The following is a 15268-nucleotide window of genomic DNA, read 5'->3' as shown; positions in this document are numbered from 1 at the left end:
CGCAGAATCGTAACAAACCATATAAACCAAGCATCGTCTTCCTTATCATCATCATCTTCTTCTTCTTCTTCTTCTTCCTCTTCTTCTTAGAAACCATGAAAATAGAATAAAAAAGAGAAAGAGTTTCAATGATAATGGATCAATAAATTAATTCACATTCTAATCAATAAATTGTTAAGGTAAACTCATTTTCTTTTCATTCATTGTTATCTTAATTAACAATTTAACTTTTCCTTTATCTCATCATTTGTTAATCATTTACAACGATTAACAAATTGTTATTTTTATATTCTTACCTGGGAGTTTAATAAAACCGGTAACTATTTATGTTAATTGTTACCGTTATTATTTAATGATTAGGATGATTTTTAATGATCTAGAAAAAAAAAGTTTAATTTGATAAGTAATTTACATTATTTGATAGTTTTACAATTTAGATTTTATAAATTGTTGTTAAACATCATTCATTTGATTTGATTAAATAATTACATCGATACTGTTAATCAAATAATCACAATTATCATTTAAAAATGAGACTTAGATTTTCATTAATAATCAAGAGTAGTAATTGAATGTAAATTGTTAGCAGCAATTAAATATTAAATTGATTAGAATCGTTTTAAAATGTTAATTGATTATATATGATTAAAACTCAATAAATTGATTGATAAATTAACTTTACATCTAATACAATTAACTGACAATTAAAGTAAATATTTTACAATTGAATGGGTTAATATTTAGGATGTTAGGGGACATGAGAGAAAAGGTAATTAAGTTAATTACATAATTAGTTTAATCATCTTTCTAGTGATACATTGGTGATTAACTGAGAACAACAAATTGTCAAATTAATTGTTCCTCTCTCTGTATTAATTGTTGGCTAATATTATTGTTATTATTGATTCCATTGAGGTTTACCAAGGAAATTAACAATTTAATGTATAGATTGAAAAAAAAGATGAAGATGATTAAGTTAATCATGTAATTGATGATGATGACGGATGGTAACCATGTTTATATTCACAACCATGTTAATTTGTTTATAATTAGAAAGTTATTATTGATCCATGTTAATATAAACAGTTAATAAGTTAATAGTGATTAAGGAAATTAAGACATTAACAGAAAATTGTAAACAGAAATTTATATTAATCTAAATGATTTTTGTTTCTCTAAGTTTCCTGATTATTGAGGTTGAAGGAAAGACGATTGTAGGTGTTAATTAAAGGTTAATTGTTGGATTATTAACTTGTGTAGTTAGTTAACTAGTCAAGGTTTTTCCAATAGGTAAAAGTTAACATGATCATTAAATCAACTAAATCAACTGGTGAGATTATAACAGAAGAGACAATTGGAGAAGGCATTTACTATGGACTATGTTAATACTTATTAATCAGTTGATTTAAGGTTCTAATTGGTGTGACAATTAGAATCAGAATTTGTTGTTTGTTTGTTTGTTTGTTCACTAAGGTTCACTTGCTATGACAGTTTAAGTGAAAATGAATCAAGAATGATTGATCAGCTGATGATTAGAATGGTTTGTGATCATTTCAGTTTGATTATTGTTGAGTGAATTTGGAAGCGAAAGTGAAACAAGAAAAACTTTGCTTTAATTGTTTGGTTAATCCTGTTACCCTAGTTAATCAGTTAATCGGATTGATCAGGAATGAATGATGAATACACATGATGAACTTTTCTTTCGGTGAATTTGAAATCATAATCCCATTAGCTCATCTCTGAGAAGATACTTTGTCCAATAAAAGGCATTGAAAATGGCAAATAGAAATGGGAACACAATTCGTGAGGTGACATCGATTTTCTTGGATCTTGTCGTGAATCTTGATAACCAACTTGAGAAGAAATTTCCTTTCGGTGGCCTTTTTCGGGGCAATTTAGTTGACCCTAGAGCTTTAGCATACCCAATGGGACCATCTTCAACATCGGACGATTCAATACCCGAATCTTTAGCTGTGTCAAACTTTTTTCGAGCACCGACAATCCCCTGATTCCGACGTAGCCTTTGTTTACCCGCTTTAACGGCATCAGTTCGAGAAACATAATTTACTATCGCAAATTCAATGAGAGCACCAAAGACAAAGATTAAACAACATCCTGTCCAAACATCCACCGCTTTGGTATAACTGACCGGTGGTAGAGAAGCGTTAATACCAGAGATTTGTCGGGACATTGTGAGTAAAGATGTTACACCGAGAAGGACTCGAGCAGCGGCAGAGTTTGGGTCAATCCAAAAAGAGACCCAAGAGACGATGACCAACATACAACAGGGAACATAGATTAAGAATAGATAGTAACTAAATTCACGTTTAAAAACTAATTCCACTTTGAGGCAACTATATTCCCCTGTAAATGATCAATGAAAAGAAAACAACAACAACAATTAAGATTAACAATCGTAGTTAACTAATACAAAAGGAGAAGAGAAAAAAACATCCAACAACATGAACCAAATCGATTACGAAAAATTGATCTAAACGGTAAATCCAAATATCGGTTAACCATTTTTCCCAACGAAAAGTTTCATATGGATTCATTTCGATTTCCATTTCGATAATCAAAGTTAATTGCTCGAAATTAGAAGCCCTAACAATGTATTCTAATATTTAACCATTGGTTTAATTGTTTATCTGCTTAGGTTAATTGATTCATATGGTTTGTGGTTGTTGGTTGTTTTTTCACTTTAATCCTTTAGAAACATTTTCCTTTGGATTAATTGTGATTGATATCATTTGATTGTGGGTTAATTGTTACGTACCAGTATTTGTTTTACTTGTACAATAACTGGTCAGATATTTCATCAAGGTAAATCTTGGAAGATGAAGTGACTTGGTGATCTGAACTGGATCACCGGCTCTCCACAGGAAAACCAAATCCTCGGTTGTATAACCATCTATTAACAAGATTAAATATACAGTTAGTTTGTGGATTAAATAATCGTCAATTAGATTAAGATAATTAATCATTAAATTGAATAACTTACAACTGGCCATTCGAATGGAACAATTTTGTATATCTAATGGAAAATATTTAAGGTCCATTGGACAGAAGAGGTTTAAAGAGATACGAATGGAATAGAGGATATCGCCATTGGGAAATATTCTTAATAAAACATTAGGCATGATAATATCATGGAAATGACCATATTTCTCATTGGAAAAAAACAAATCGGGTTTCCATAATTTCTCTGGGTCAGTTAGAACCAAGAATCGAATCCTTCCTCCCATGTCATCGAATACAAGTCGACTGTCTCTCCATTCCTCTCTGAATGTTATCTGAGTAGCATATTCCTAATTAAGAATAATAGAAAAGTATATATATATTTATCATAATGTAATCGAACAATCAATTAATCACCAGGAGAATTAGAATTTTTTTATCAGTCAGTGATTCTGAAATTCTGATCAACTGAAACTCACCATTGTAACATCATCGATTCGAGATATACTTCTGATGAATATATTCACTTTAACTATGCAAGGTTCATCTGTAGAAGAGGAGAAAATGTTTCAATCGATAATTATCATCATTAGAATAGTTAATTAATTAGATAATTACCACCGTCGAATGTGGCATTTGCCCCCGAAGGTCTTATCCTTGGATCGTAAACTCCTTTGCCGATTATTTTATCGAGAATCTTTTTCTCAGCCTGTCGAAAACTGGCCGAACCTCTGGAAGATGATTAAGAAATTAAAAGTAATTGTAACAATTAAAATTCAACAATTAAGGTAATAGAAAAGTCCAATGAAATATGATCAATGAAAATTGAGATGATCGAAAAGGAAAAGATTAATTTTCAATCCATTCCACTAATCGTATCTATAAATGAATCAGTTTAACGTTTAGTTAACTGTTTGGTGTAATTTAAATCGCATTAATTACTCACCTTACTGATGTTATTGAAAAAGCAGCAATTAAAATGTACGAGAATATAATTGTTAGTAAATCATTCATTGTGAATTAGAAATGATTACTGGTGAAAACAGAAAATTTATGCAAAGAAAAAAACAATAAGTGGTAATATTAATTTTCATTGGGAAAACATGAACAGGAGATTCTGGTTAATTGTTGATTAATTGTTGAGAATAAATGATAAACAAGTAGATTAAATTACTGGAGAAATTAAAAGAAAAAGAATAGAAATTAAATTCCATTGAAGAAAATGAAAGAATTGATTCACTTTTCTTTTCGATTATTTCTGATTAGATATTATCAGAGTTTCGAAATGAACAAAGTACATGAAAGCGCATTCTCTTTATTGATTTTCTTCATTGAGTTTGCTTAATTCAGTCCAGAATTGGAATCAGAATATAAATACAAAACTGGGAGTGAGTGAGAGAGAGAGAGAGACAAAATATCTCATGGAATTCACTTCTTTTCCTTCCTAGTTCTTTGCTTATTCCAATTTCTCTCATTACATTAGATTGTCACTTTTTCTTTTGACCATTGGACAAACAAAGAAAAGCAAGAAGAGCAAAATTATCGACCATTATAACAATCAAAAAGAAACAAATATAAATAAATGTCATCAAAAGCTAAACACAGTAAACAATGAGTGGGTATAAATTGATTAATTGTATCACAGAGATTTGGGATGAAGGATTAATTTACAGTGGCAATTGTGTCGCTCCAATAGATGTCATGTTCATTGGGACAATTTGTTGATTGTTGTGAAAATAATTTTCTTTTGAAAAATTGGAAATGGAATTTGATGAGATGATGTGATGATTGAGAATGATTAAAAAGAATCAGATTGATAAATTAATACAATTTGTGATAAATTTGTTGGATAACCAGTAATTGGACATTTTTCATTCTTCTCAACGTAATCAATTAAACATTGTTGACAAAAGAGAAATCCGGAGGTTTTAAGTAGGGCTTCATTACGACGAGGTTGCGAGCAAACTGGACAGTAATTAGGTGGACAATTAAGTAAATCTCGTTTCTTGGGTGCTGGTGGAATTTTCAAATTTGAAAAGGTTGATCTTGAATTTTCCCGGGAATACCAGAAATCAAGGAATTGTATCAACATGGCTGAACTTGTTAAAAATATACCAATACCTTTGGTTAAAGGTAAGATAAACGATGATAAATTTGATCTCCAACCTTGAAGATCCTTTGAATCAGCTCTAATTAAACGAAGACCAAGAAGGTGATACAATGGATTATGAGTTGAACTTTTACCGACTGCATATTTAATTTGATAGACAAGACAACTGACTTCCCAAAGAGCTTTAATATATGGATAATTGTTGACAAAATGGTAAGCAAATGGATCTCCATCTCGGGTTATTCCTCCTTCAAAGTGTAATCTCGCCAATTCATCATGAATCTTGTCCAATTTTGCTTTAACATAGGAAAATGAGGCCATAACCAATAAAGAAGTGACAACATCTCGGGTTGATAATTTTTCGCTAATACAATTGGCATCACTTTTAATCCTTTTCAAATGGTAAAAATATTCAGAGAATGAACCATTAAACGATCTTAAATGTAATCCTTCAACTATTATATCATATAATAGATAAGCTTCATCAAAATATTGATAAAGTAACCGGAATCTACCAGGATAATTAGATGCCAACACTTGAGATAAATATTTAATTCCAGTCCGAAGTGATCGCGATAAACTGTCTTCAGCAAATACTTCATAGATTGAAGGTAAGTGACCACTCATCAGACTGTTGGGAACAGTATAAGTGTCCGGAGTTAACGCCATATTGCACAAACGTAATAAATACAAAGCCAACAATTAGAAAAATAATTAAATTAATAATCAACAAATTGAAAAACATCAACAAGAAAAAAAATCATCTGATTTCAAGTCGACCAAAACGAGCGCCATCTATGGGACGAGTTTCGTTGCTCGCCTGTGATTGGCTCGTTTGAAAAACGATTGTTGATCAAGAAGTTGAAAAATTGTTCCACCAGAATTTTAATTGTTTTAATTGATTTTTCTCTGATTGTTTTTATTTTATTTTATATTATAAATTTTAATTAACTAGTGAACAAGTGATGGACAATCAACTAAATAGAACATCTGATAAAGAAAAGTAAGTAAATTGTGTAAAGGTGAACGTAAATCTTTTCATTTTTAAATCTCTCTCTGTTAACGGCGTTACTTTGATCAACTGTCTTTGTTTCTTTTTTTCGCTCCTTTTTTTTGTTTTAATTAACTGTTGTGATTTTTTTTGTTTTATTTTTTTTTCTTTGATCTTCTTCTTTTCTAGTAATGGGGATAGTAATACTGTTGCCGTGAAAGTAGAAGCCAATACTAGTAACTCATCTAAAGAGAAACAGAATAAACCACTGAGACAATGGGTGTTAGACGATTTCCAAGTGGGTCGACCTTTGGGTAAGGGTAAATTTGGAAGTGTTTACCTTGCAAGGGAAAAGAAGAGTGGATATGTAGTTGCTCTAAAAGTTCTATTCAAGTCTCAATTAATGGCTAATAATGTTCAACACCAGTTACGTCGTGAGATAGAAATTCAATCACATCTTCGTCATCCTAATATTCTTCGGCTTTTCGGTTATTTCCACGATAACACAAGAATCTACTTAATTTTAGAATATGCACCACAAGGTGAACTCTACAAGAAATTACAGAAATTGACAAAATTCTCAAATGAGCTCGCTGCTCAGGTAAGAAAATTGCTACAAAATTTACAAGTTAATCCAATCATATTTAACTAATCTCTTGTTCTGCCTTCGATTTTCCCATAGTACATCTACCAAATGATTGATGCTCTCAAATATTGTCACTCGAAAAAAGTCATCCATCGAGATATCAAACCTGAGAATATTTTACTTGGTTATTTTGGTGAGCTTAAAATTGCCGATTTTGGTTGGTCTGTCCATGCACCTTCCTCACGGTAAGATGAATTGTTCATCACTAAACTGAACAATAATCTTTCAATAATTATTAATCAATTGTAATTATTTCCAATTCTCAGACGAGCAACCATGTGTGGTACTCTAGATTATTTACCTCCCGAAATGGTGGCCCATGATTCTTACAGTGACAAAGTTGATCATTGGTGCCTTGGTGTTCTTACATATGAATTTCTGGTCGGCAAACCTCCATTCGAGAATGAAGATGTATCCAAAACATATAAAAACATTTTAGCCGTCGAATACGAATTTCCATCTTATGTCCACGAATTGGCAAGAGATTTTATCTCATCATTTTTAAAGAAAAACCCAGAACACCGGATGTCTCTGGATGACGCTCATCGCCATCAATGGATAACATCATTCCGAGGAGAATCTAATAACAAACATCTTGTATAATTTTTTATTCTTTCATTAATTTCAGTGTTTTTTTCGTCCCTCAAACCCCGATAATGAACATGACCTATCCAAATATACACTCACACACACACACACATATACACAAACACCCATCAAGTACCATCGCTGACCAGCATAATTTTCATTTTATAAAATTCTAAAATCAAATGGTCATCTTTTCATACTGAAAAAAACAAAACACTAATTGTAACTAAACTGGAAACATATAAACAATTTGGTTAAATTGTTAGATGTTTATCTCTTGAAACCAAACCCTAATTTAATCACCGGAGAGATAATGATTAATCAAGGTACATTTGGTTACTTACAATTAACCAACAGAACGAGATGATAAACACAATCTAAAATCGCAATGAAAGATTAACTACTAATTACAATTGATTAACTTGACGATTAAAACAATCTCAATAATTTATTTAGTAATTATCAGAGTTTAATCAACCTCTAAGAAGGTTGTTCAGTCATTTAATTAATCAAACCAAAAACAAGACAATTAACTGAGATTATAAATGAGAAATTAAATCTTGTGATAATATTCAAGGGCATCAACAATTGAAACATTGATACAGAATTTGCGAGCAATTAATTTCTCTCAATTAAAACGTCACAATCAAATGATTATAATGATCAACCCTTTTTACTATTACTAATTATAAATTAATTTCCATTTACATAATTTATTAATCAATGAACCCGAAGAGAAAATCATTGAAAAGTAAATTACAACTTGATTGTTTTCAAAACACCGAACGCGAACAATTTAGTTAATTTAGTTTTATGAGAAAAAAAATTAAAAGATGAAGATGAATTTAAATTGTATAAGGTCAAGGTTGGAATTAACTTAATTGTTAATCAAAGTTGAGACTCTCAACTATTGACAATCAACTGAATTTGAAAATTTTCCGTTAGAGTGTTGATAACCTTTAAGTTAATTCCAACAATTAACAGAATTTCATTTGCATTTGGAGCGTTAATTGTTAATCAAGCCTTTGAATCCCAAAAAAAAAATGTTTCAATTACACTGATTAACTAATTGTTAATCAGCTAGAAGCAATTAAAGAGTTAAATTATTGAGAAATATTGTCTTTTAATGTGAGTGACATAAATTGATATTGAACTTGATTTAAGTAAAAAAGGATTAATTATCAACAATTAACATTATATCAGGTTGGAGTTTCATAACCACAATTTAAGATTGAACCCATTGATTAAAGTTAATTGTGATTAAATTTCAATTTAATCACAATTAACACCAAAAGTTTCCTGGTCAAGTTACAGTTTAAATGATACAATTAAGTGAAAGATTTTGTCTGTCTAACAATTAACTAAATCAATAGGAAGAAGGTAATTATTAAGATGGTATAGAATTCACAATTTACAAATTGTTATGATAATTAAATTAACATGATGGATAATCATTTAATTATTATTATAAATTAGCTCGGAAAATAATCATCATCAACATTGACCGATATTTTTAAATCAATGATCATACATTAATTGTTACAATTGAATATTTAAAATTTGATCATCATCATCAATTGATTTAATTAAACTTTTCTCTCATTAAATCACAATTAAGGTACCTTTTTACCTTCACTAAATTAAATTAATTCACTTTTCCAATTTATTAGAATCAATATTAACCTTGACCGAGGCCATGGACAATTAACTAATTGTCTGATACAATCAAATTATCCTTGGCACTATTGAAAATGTAACCAAAAAAAAAACTGATCAACTAAATTAGTATTATTATTATCAATCAATAATAACAATTAATAGTTAATTGTAATCAAAAATTACGGGAAAATAATTGAGAGACAAATTTGATTTGATTTGTGAATTTTTTTATTCATTATTATTAATATTTTTGTATCAATATTTGATGATTGATTTACAATTAAAATATAATATAATATTTATATTTGTTGATATCTGTACATTTATATAACAATTAAACTGTTGAAACGTAACAGATTGAGAGGATAATTAATTGTATGATTAATTTACAATGATGATGATGATATTTTGATGATTACGATGAAGTGTTTATGTACAATATATTTATAAAGGAAATCAGTTGATTGTCGACAATTAAAACGAGTAATTTGGAATCGCTGATTTAACTGAAGGCTTTGAATCAATGGTGTTAATCAGTGTTGATAGTGTTTTTTTCAATGAGCAAGAATTGGGTGTTGATGTATCGTTGCACATTGGCTTGGTCAACGTTAATTTGGACGTTGTTGAGGGTTGACTTGAGATGACCAGGTCACCATTTAATGTTGACGGTGAGTTAATTGTTGACGGATTAATGGACCAGGCGAAAGATGATAAAAGTGACAATAGAGATGAAGAAACTGAAAGATCACGTTCATCGGACATTGGGAGGTTATCGAAGGCCAAACCAAAGGCTAATAAAACATCGTCACCATGAGCACCGGTTTTAATGAATTCTGGTGCCAAAGAGAATGCTGGTTTATAATGTAATCGATAAGTTGATGTTTCAATATCAGAAGCTGATAGAATTTTTCTCAATGTATTTGCATGAGAGTTGATCATTAGTTCAGAGCAAAAGTTGACATATTCTCGAGCCAATGAATTGGGATTGGATTTAGATGAGGATCGTTCTTGAGATTTAAAGAATGACTTGAAAATGGCCTCAGAATTTTTAGTTGGATAAGTTTTCAAATCTTTCTTTGCCAATGAGATGATCTGTTGTTCACTTATATCTCCTGATACCAATTTGTTGTAAATATTTCGCTCTGCAAACATCCAGGTAAGTAAACAAAGTGACCCTTCAGCCGCAGTTGATCCGATCATTACTGATTCAACACCTTTGGCGATTTCACCTCGACCCATGGCATTTAAAGGTTCATCGGTGATTAGAACACCATCGATTGTTGGTCTCCATCCATAACCAGATTTACTCAATAATTCATCAGAATCGGCAAAGTAAAGGCATTTGGAGGCATTTAATTGGTCACATCCCAATGAACGAAGGTAATTCTTGGCTCGGTCATTTGGTGATTTCTCAATTGTAAAGTCACCAACAGCGACACCGGACATTAAAATGGCTCGAGTGAAAAGTGGCTCGTCGATGTTTCGTAAAATTGGTGAGGCGAGAAGATGAGTGATCGCCATTGAACCAGTAAATCGACCGAAAACTGTTACCTTCTTCGAGTCACCACCGAAAGCAGCGATGTTTTCTTGGACCCATTTAAGAGCTTCAACTTGATCCCAAATTCCCATATTACCCTGAGCGATAATATCATCTTTAAGGAAACCGAAAACACCAACACGATATTGAACAGTGATAACAATCACTTGACCAAATGCTGATAAATAACTTCCATCAAATTGGTTGGCATCGGCGAAATCATAACCTTCACCGGCAAACCAAACCATAACTGGAAGACCGGAAGATGAGGATGAAGATCCATTGGAAAGTGGAGCATAAATGTTCAAGTAAAGACAATCTTCTGATACCTGAAGATAATTTGAAATGAATGGAAAAAGTAAATTAATATCAAATTTGAAAGAAAGAATAAAATTTTCGTCCATCAAAACAATTAACCAATTGTATTGGCTTTTAAATCAATGGATTAGATAATTACCTTGTGGTCAGAATCAAAGTTCAATAGTGGATTAATCGCCTCAGAGATGTGAGGGAATTGGATACAAGTTGCCGCTGGTTTGGTTGCGTCGATGATTCGGATCGGGTCAATGGTTAGAGGTTGAGGTCGACCGAATCTTCGAGAACCGGTGGGTGGTTGAGCATAGGGAATTCCGAGGAATTGATTAACAGCGATTGAACTTGTTTTGTGAACAGTTACACCTCGAATTAGTCCAGTTTTACTTCGAGCGATTGGTGAGAAAGGTAAAGATGATTCCGATGGGTCAGTTGATGAGAGAACGATAGTTGACCCAACAGTTAATAGACAAAATAAAGTACGAACAAGAAGATTAATAAACATTGTTAAATAATCGTAAATGTAATTGAAAAGATTTAGAGTAAAATAGGAAAAGTTTTGTTTAAAGTTTGGAAATTGTTGTTATGCTTTTGAAGATTTGCAAGTGAATGATAATCTGAAAGTAACTCGGAGTTGCTTTTATACTGAATCGATGGCGATTCAAGTTGTTTATCTGTTAACATGTCAACAGAATTTCATGTTCCTTGGAAAGAGAGAGAAAGAGAAAGAAAGAGAGAGAGAGAAAGAGAGAAGGCGGAGAGAAGATAATTTTTACCTGAAAAATCAGAGAGAAGATAATGAGATTATCATGATGGGAGAGAGAGAGAGAGAGAGAGAGAGAGAGAGAGAGACGAAAAAAGATGAAAACAAAATTTTTTCCAATCCAACGGTTAGGTCAGTTCATTCAGAGGGAACGAAGATCTGGTCTGACAAGTATCATCATCATCTTCAATCATCCAGAGTCTCTTTCTTTTCTTCTTTCTCTGATTCTCCACCTTGGCCGCTCTCACTTGAATTCTCAAGGCGAATCACATTAGATGTCAGTTACCCCTTGTTTACAATTTTTCTGGGAATTTTTCGCCTCAATTCATGATTATGATAAACAAAATCATCTCTCACTTTCTCTTCATCTTGACCCACTCCTATGACCTTTTTCAATAATAACCAAAGGCCTAACCGGTTTTATCGTAAATTTTTCTTCTCTCTCTCTCTCAATTAAATCTCTTTACCTTAACTTTCTCTTATTTTCTTCTTTTTCTTTTTCATCATCATCAGAACTTCGCATGAAAATTTCATTTCGATCATAAGAAATTCTTTTTATCTTTTCTTTTTCTTTTTCTTCGTTTCTTATCTTATACTTATAATCCAACAATTAATCAACCATCAATGCCTTTCCCATTCATCACAATTTCATCATGAGCTCTCGTAAAAAAAGTTAATCAATCTGATTACTAGACTAGTGCATCTGTCCGAGGGCAATGTCCAGTCCGAGAAAAGGAAAAATAATAAAAAAAACAAACTCATAATTCATTTTGTATTTGAAACATTGAATCAAAAAGCGAAATCATCCCAATGAAAACTTTCACCATAAATCTCACAACAATCAAAAAATCGTTGCACAATCAAACACTTAAATGATCATTGATCTAATCATTGCAATTGATTCTAGGCAATAAAAAACAACCAGTTAAATTGTTGCAGTGATTAAATCAGTGTAATAGTAAACAATTTAAACCTGTTGACTTGAGTAAAAAATTTTTGTTTACAATGAAAGTTGATAAACAACAACAACAACAAGATAATGAACTGACAGTTGATTATTTTGTTTACAACTAGAATCTAACTGAATTGGAACTAAATTACACCAACAATTATCTCACATGATACTCAGCAGAGCTCATCTTGAAATAGATTGATGGGGATTCTCATCATGTTGTTGATTATTTTCCAGGTAAATGTTGTTATTGTTGACAAGACTTTCCTATGATAACAAGTTTCAGGTCATCAGGTAATCGTAAACAAAAACAACCCTTAACCCAGCCCATTGAAACCTTGAAATTGATGAAAACAAAAACAAAATTAAACGTTACTCATTCATGATGATCATTATTTGATTCATTTAGTAATTTTTTTCATGATAATAATAATAGTAACTCTCAGTCTCATGATATAATTATCAAAGTAACGACAATAAGTTAATCAAAATCGGTTTCATGCTCACAACTACTTATCAATTAATCTGATGACTGATTAAGTTAATTGATATAAGGAAAAGTGATAAGATTAACAGTTATAATCTGTGGATTGACATAATCACAATAAACTTATCAATTGATTAGTTGAATAATTAAAATTAATATTCAATTGATTGATTTACGTTTCCTTTTGATTGATTGTTGATTCAATTTTTCACTTTCACTTTCACTCTCACTCACTTTTTTTTCATATTCAATTGGTTGAAATTTAAATTGTGAATTTATGAGACAAAATTGATGATATAACTTGTAAAATTAACTTAATTGTATAAATTGGTTAGTTAATTGCCTCTAGCTGATCAGTAAGAGTTGAATGAACTCATAATCAAATTGTAAATGGTCAAGTGATAATCAAATCCATGTATTACAATTTAGCTTTTCCTCTTTTCAAATTTTTACCGGAAAGATTTCAAATTAACTAAATTAAATTGAATTAAATTCACTTGATTATTATTATTATATTGCGATTGCTTAATTTAATAAGACTCATATTAATTTGGTAAATAATCAGAGCTTTAAATTAATCATTTAGTGAATTAAATGAGCGTTTTTTGTTGCCGTTCAAATTAAATTGTTACCTTTTTGTTACTTATCCAAAATGTTGAATCTCATTTATGGATTTTAATTAACAGAAAGTGTTAACTGTTTCAAATTAAATCAATAATAATAATAATTGTACAATAAGTTAATCTTTTTGTGTGTGATGATTAGTTAATCCAGTTGAAAGTTCATCCGTTCATTGTCCTAATTGCAGGATGACGATCCCATCTTAATCAATCCTCAATCAACTAATCATCGCTTATTATCATGTTAACTTGATTAGAGCTCAGCACCTTCCGAACGGTCAAAAGGGTGCAAACTATTTTCGAGCTGTTCCTGTCATCAGAATCATCATCTTCTCATCATCTTCATCATGTCAACAATCAGCTGATTGTTATTGTTATTAATTGTGATCAAAATTTCAGAAAAAAAATCATCACCATTGTTATTACATAACTTTTTGTGTCTTCAACGTTACTCCTTTGGATGATGATGATGATGATGATGATTGTGATTACGAGCCTGATTATTATCAGAATTATTAACTAATTGATTGAAGGGATGATAATTATTGAATTAAATTGTTGTACACTACGATTAAGAGAAAGTGATTAAAATTCAAAGAGCCTTCAACGACCTTCATCTTATTATTTTTTTTTTCGTTCTATTCGAGTTCATTAAACATTGGGAAGGTAAACTTATCATCTGATTATTATTATGATTAAATTAAACTTAAACTAAATTAAATTGTGAAGCTAATCTAGTTTTGAGTTGAGTTTAAAGGCTTAATCAAAGGAAAGAATTGATTAATTATAAGAAAATTCAAAAAGTTTCGAGGATAAAAATCGTTCATAAGAAAAAGTTTTTTTTTCTTCTTTCGAATTTTTTTTTTCGCTTCTCATTTTGGTTCATATTAAATGAGCATCGACAATGAACATTGCTCATATGATTCGTTGATTGTGACTGTTAATTGTAATAGTATTTTGCATTAATTATCTCGATTTAAATACTTTTTGTCTTACCATTGATTTTTCCGTTGATAAGTTTTAATTGTTGGGGAAAATTTGAAGAAATGTTTTATTTTTGATCGCAATTGATTGAATTATTTTTTTTTCTATAATTCTGTTAATTTTACCAATCACAATTTAATTGTAAACGTGATTCGATATTTTAATTTAATCATCACATGGGAAATTGTTGCAACGTGCCTACTATTAATATCTATCAATGAAATCAATCAAATAGTTGATTTAATTTACCTTGATAATGATAATCAGCTTGAGTTGATTAATCTTTTATAACGTTTTAAAACATAATCAATATAATAATCAATTAATTTGATACTCGTGGACTTTGTGGCTATTTACAATCAAAGATAAACGATTAACTAATTAAAGATTATTGTTGATTGTTGATGATTAGAGAAAAGTTTTCAAACTAATCTAATCACTTTCTCTCTCTCTCTCGAAAGGTCAAAGTGGATTAACCAAATCAAATGGTAGTATTAATTAGTAAAACAATTTGATGAAAAAGTCACAAAAATTAAACATCAATTAAAAGATTTAATCAATTAGTCGATATTGTGAAAATGTTTCCTTTAATTGATCATTTAGAACGAAAAGTTTTCGAGAAACTTTTCTTAGAACTTTCAATTTTACTTTTTCTCTCTCA

At 30.5% G+C, this 15268-nt stretch overlaps 4 protein-coding genes across 4 annotated transcripts; 1 reads left to right on the top strand and 3 right to left on the bottom strand.

The window, feature by feature from the left end:
* Nucleotides 1-407: 407 nt before the first annotated feature.
* On the bottom strand, nucleotides 408-4106 carry LOC128390483 (glutamate-gated chloride channel-like). The gene is made up of 6 exons (XM_053350209.1): nucleotides 3905-4106; nucleotides 3577-3689; nucleotides 3438-3505; nucleotides 3002-3308; nucleotides 2777-2911; nucleotides 408-2364 (listed from the first exon to the last, which is right to left on the bottom strand). Exons 1-6 carry the CDS (start codon nucleotides 3970-3972, stop codon nucleotides 1718-1720), a joined length of 1338 nt encoding a protein of 445 aa, XP_053206184.1. The 5' UTR covers nucleotides 3973-4106; the 3' UTR covers nucleotides 408-1717.
* Nucleotides 4107-4253: 147 nt separating this feature from the next.
* On the bottom strand, nucleotides 4254-5827 carry LOC128390485 (peroxisome assembly protein 12-A-like). Its single transcript, XM_053350212.1, has one exon. It carries the CDS (start codon nucleotides 5735-5737, stop codon nucleotides 4757-4759), a length of 981 nt encoding a protein of 326 aa, XP_053206187.1. The 5' UTR covers nucleotides 5738-5827; the 3' UTR covers nucleotides 4254-4756.
* Nucleotides 5828-5909: 82 nt separating this feature from the next.
* LOC128390486 (aurora kinase C-like) lies at nucleotides 5910-7558 on the top strand. Its single transcript, XM_053350213.1, has 4 exons — nucleotides 5910-6071; nucleotides 6249-6660; nucleotides 6742-6890; nucleotides 6972-7558. The coding sequence occupies exons 1-4, from the start codon at nucleotides 6034-6036 to the stop codon at nucleotides 7306-7308; spliced, it is 936 nt and encodes a 311-aa protein (XP_053206188.1). The 5' UTR covers nucleotides 5910-6033; the 3' UTR covers nucleotides 7309-7558.
* A 1604-nt stretch (nucleotides 7559-9162) lies between these two features.
* On the bottom strand, nucleotides 9163-11422 carry LOC128390480 (carboxylesterase 5A-like). The gene is made up of 2 exons (XM_053350206.1): nucleotides 10947-11422; nucleotides 9163-10818 (listed from the first exon to the last, which is right to left on the bottom strand). Exons 1-2 carry the CDS (start codon nucleotides 11304-11306, stop codon nucleotides 9427-9429), a joined length of 1752 nt encoding a protein of 583 aa, XP_053206181.1. The 5' UTR covers nucleotides 11307-11422; the 3' UTR covers nucleotides 9163-9426.
* Nucleotides 11423-15268: the final 3846 nt, after the last annotated feature.

The sequence above is a fragment of the Panonychus citri genome, unplaced genomic scaffold, assembly GCF_014898815.1.
Source record: "Panonychus citri isolate SS breed McGregor unplaced genomic scaffold, ASM1489881v1 Contig00120, whole genome shotgun sequence".
Lineage (NCBI taxonomy): Eukaryota > Metazoa > Arthropoda > Arachnida > Trombidiformes > Tetranychidae > Panonychus > Panonychus citri.
This window is presented reverse-complemented; position numbering and strand designations above follow the sequence as displayed.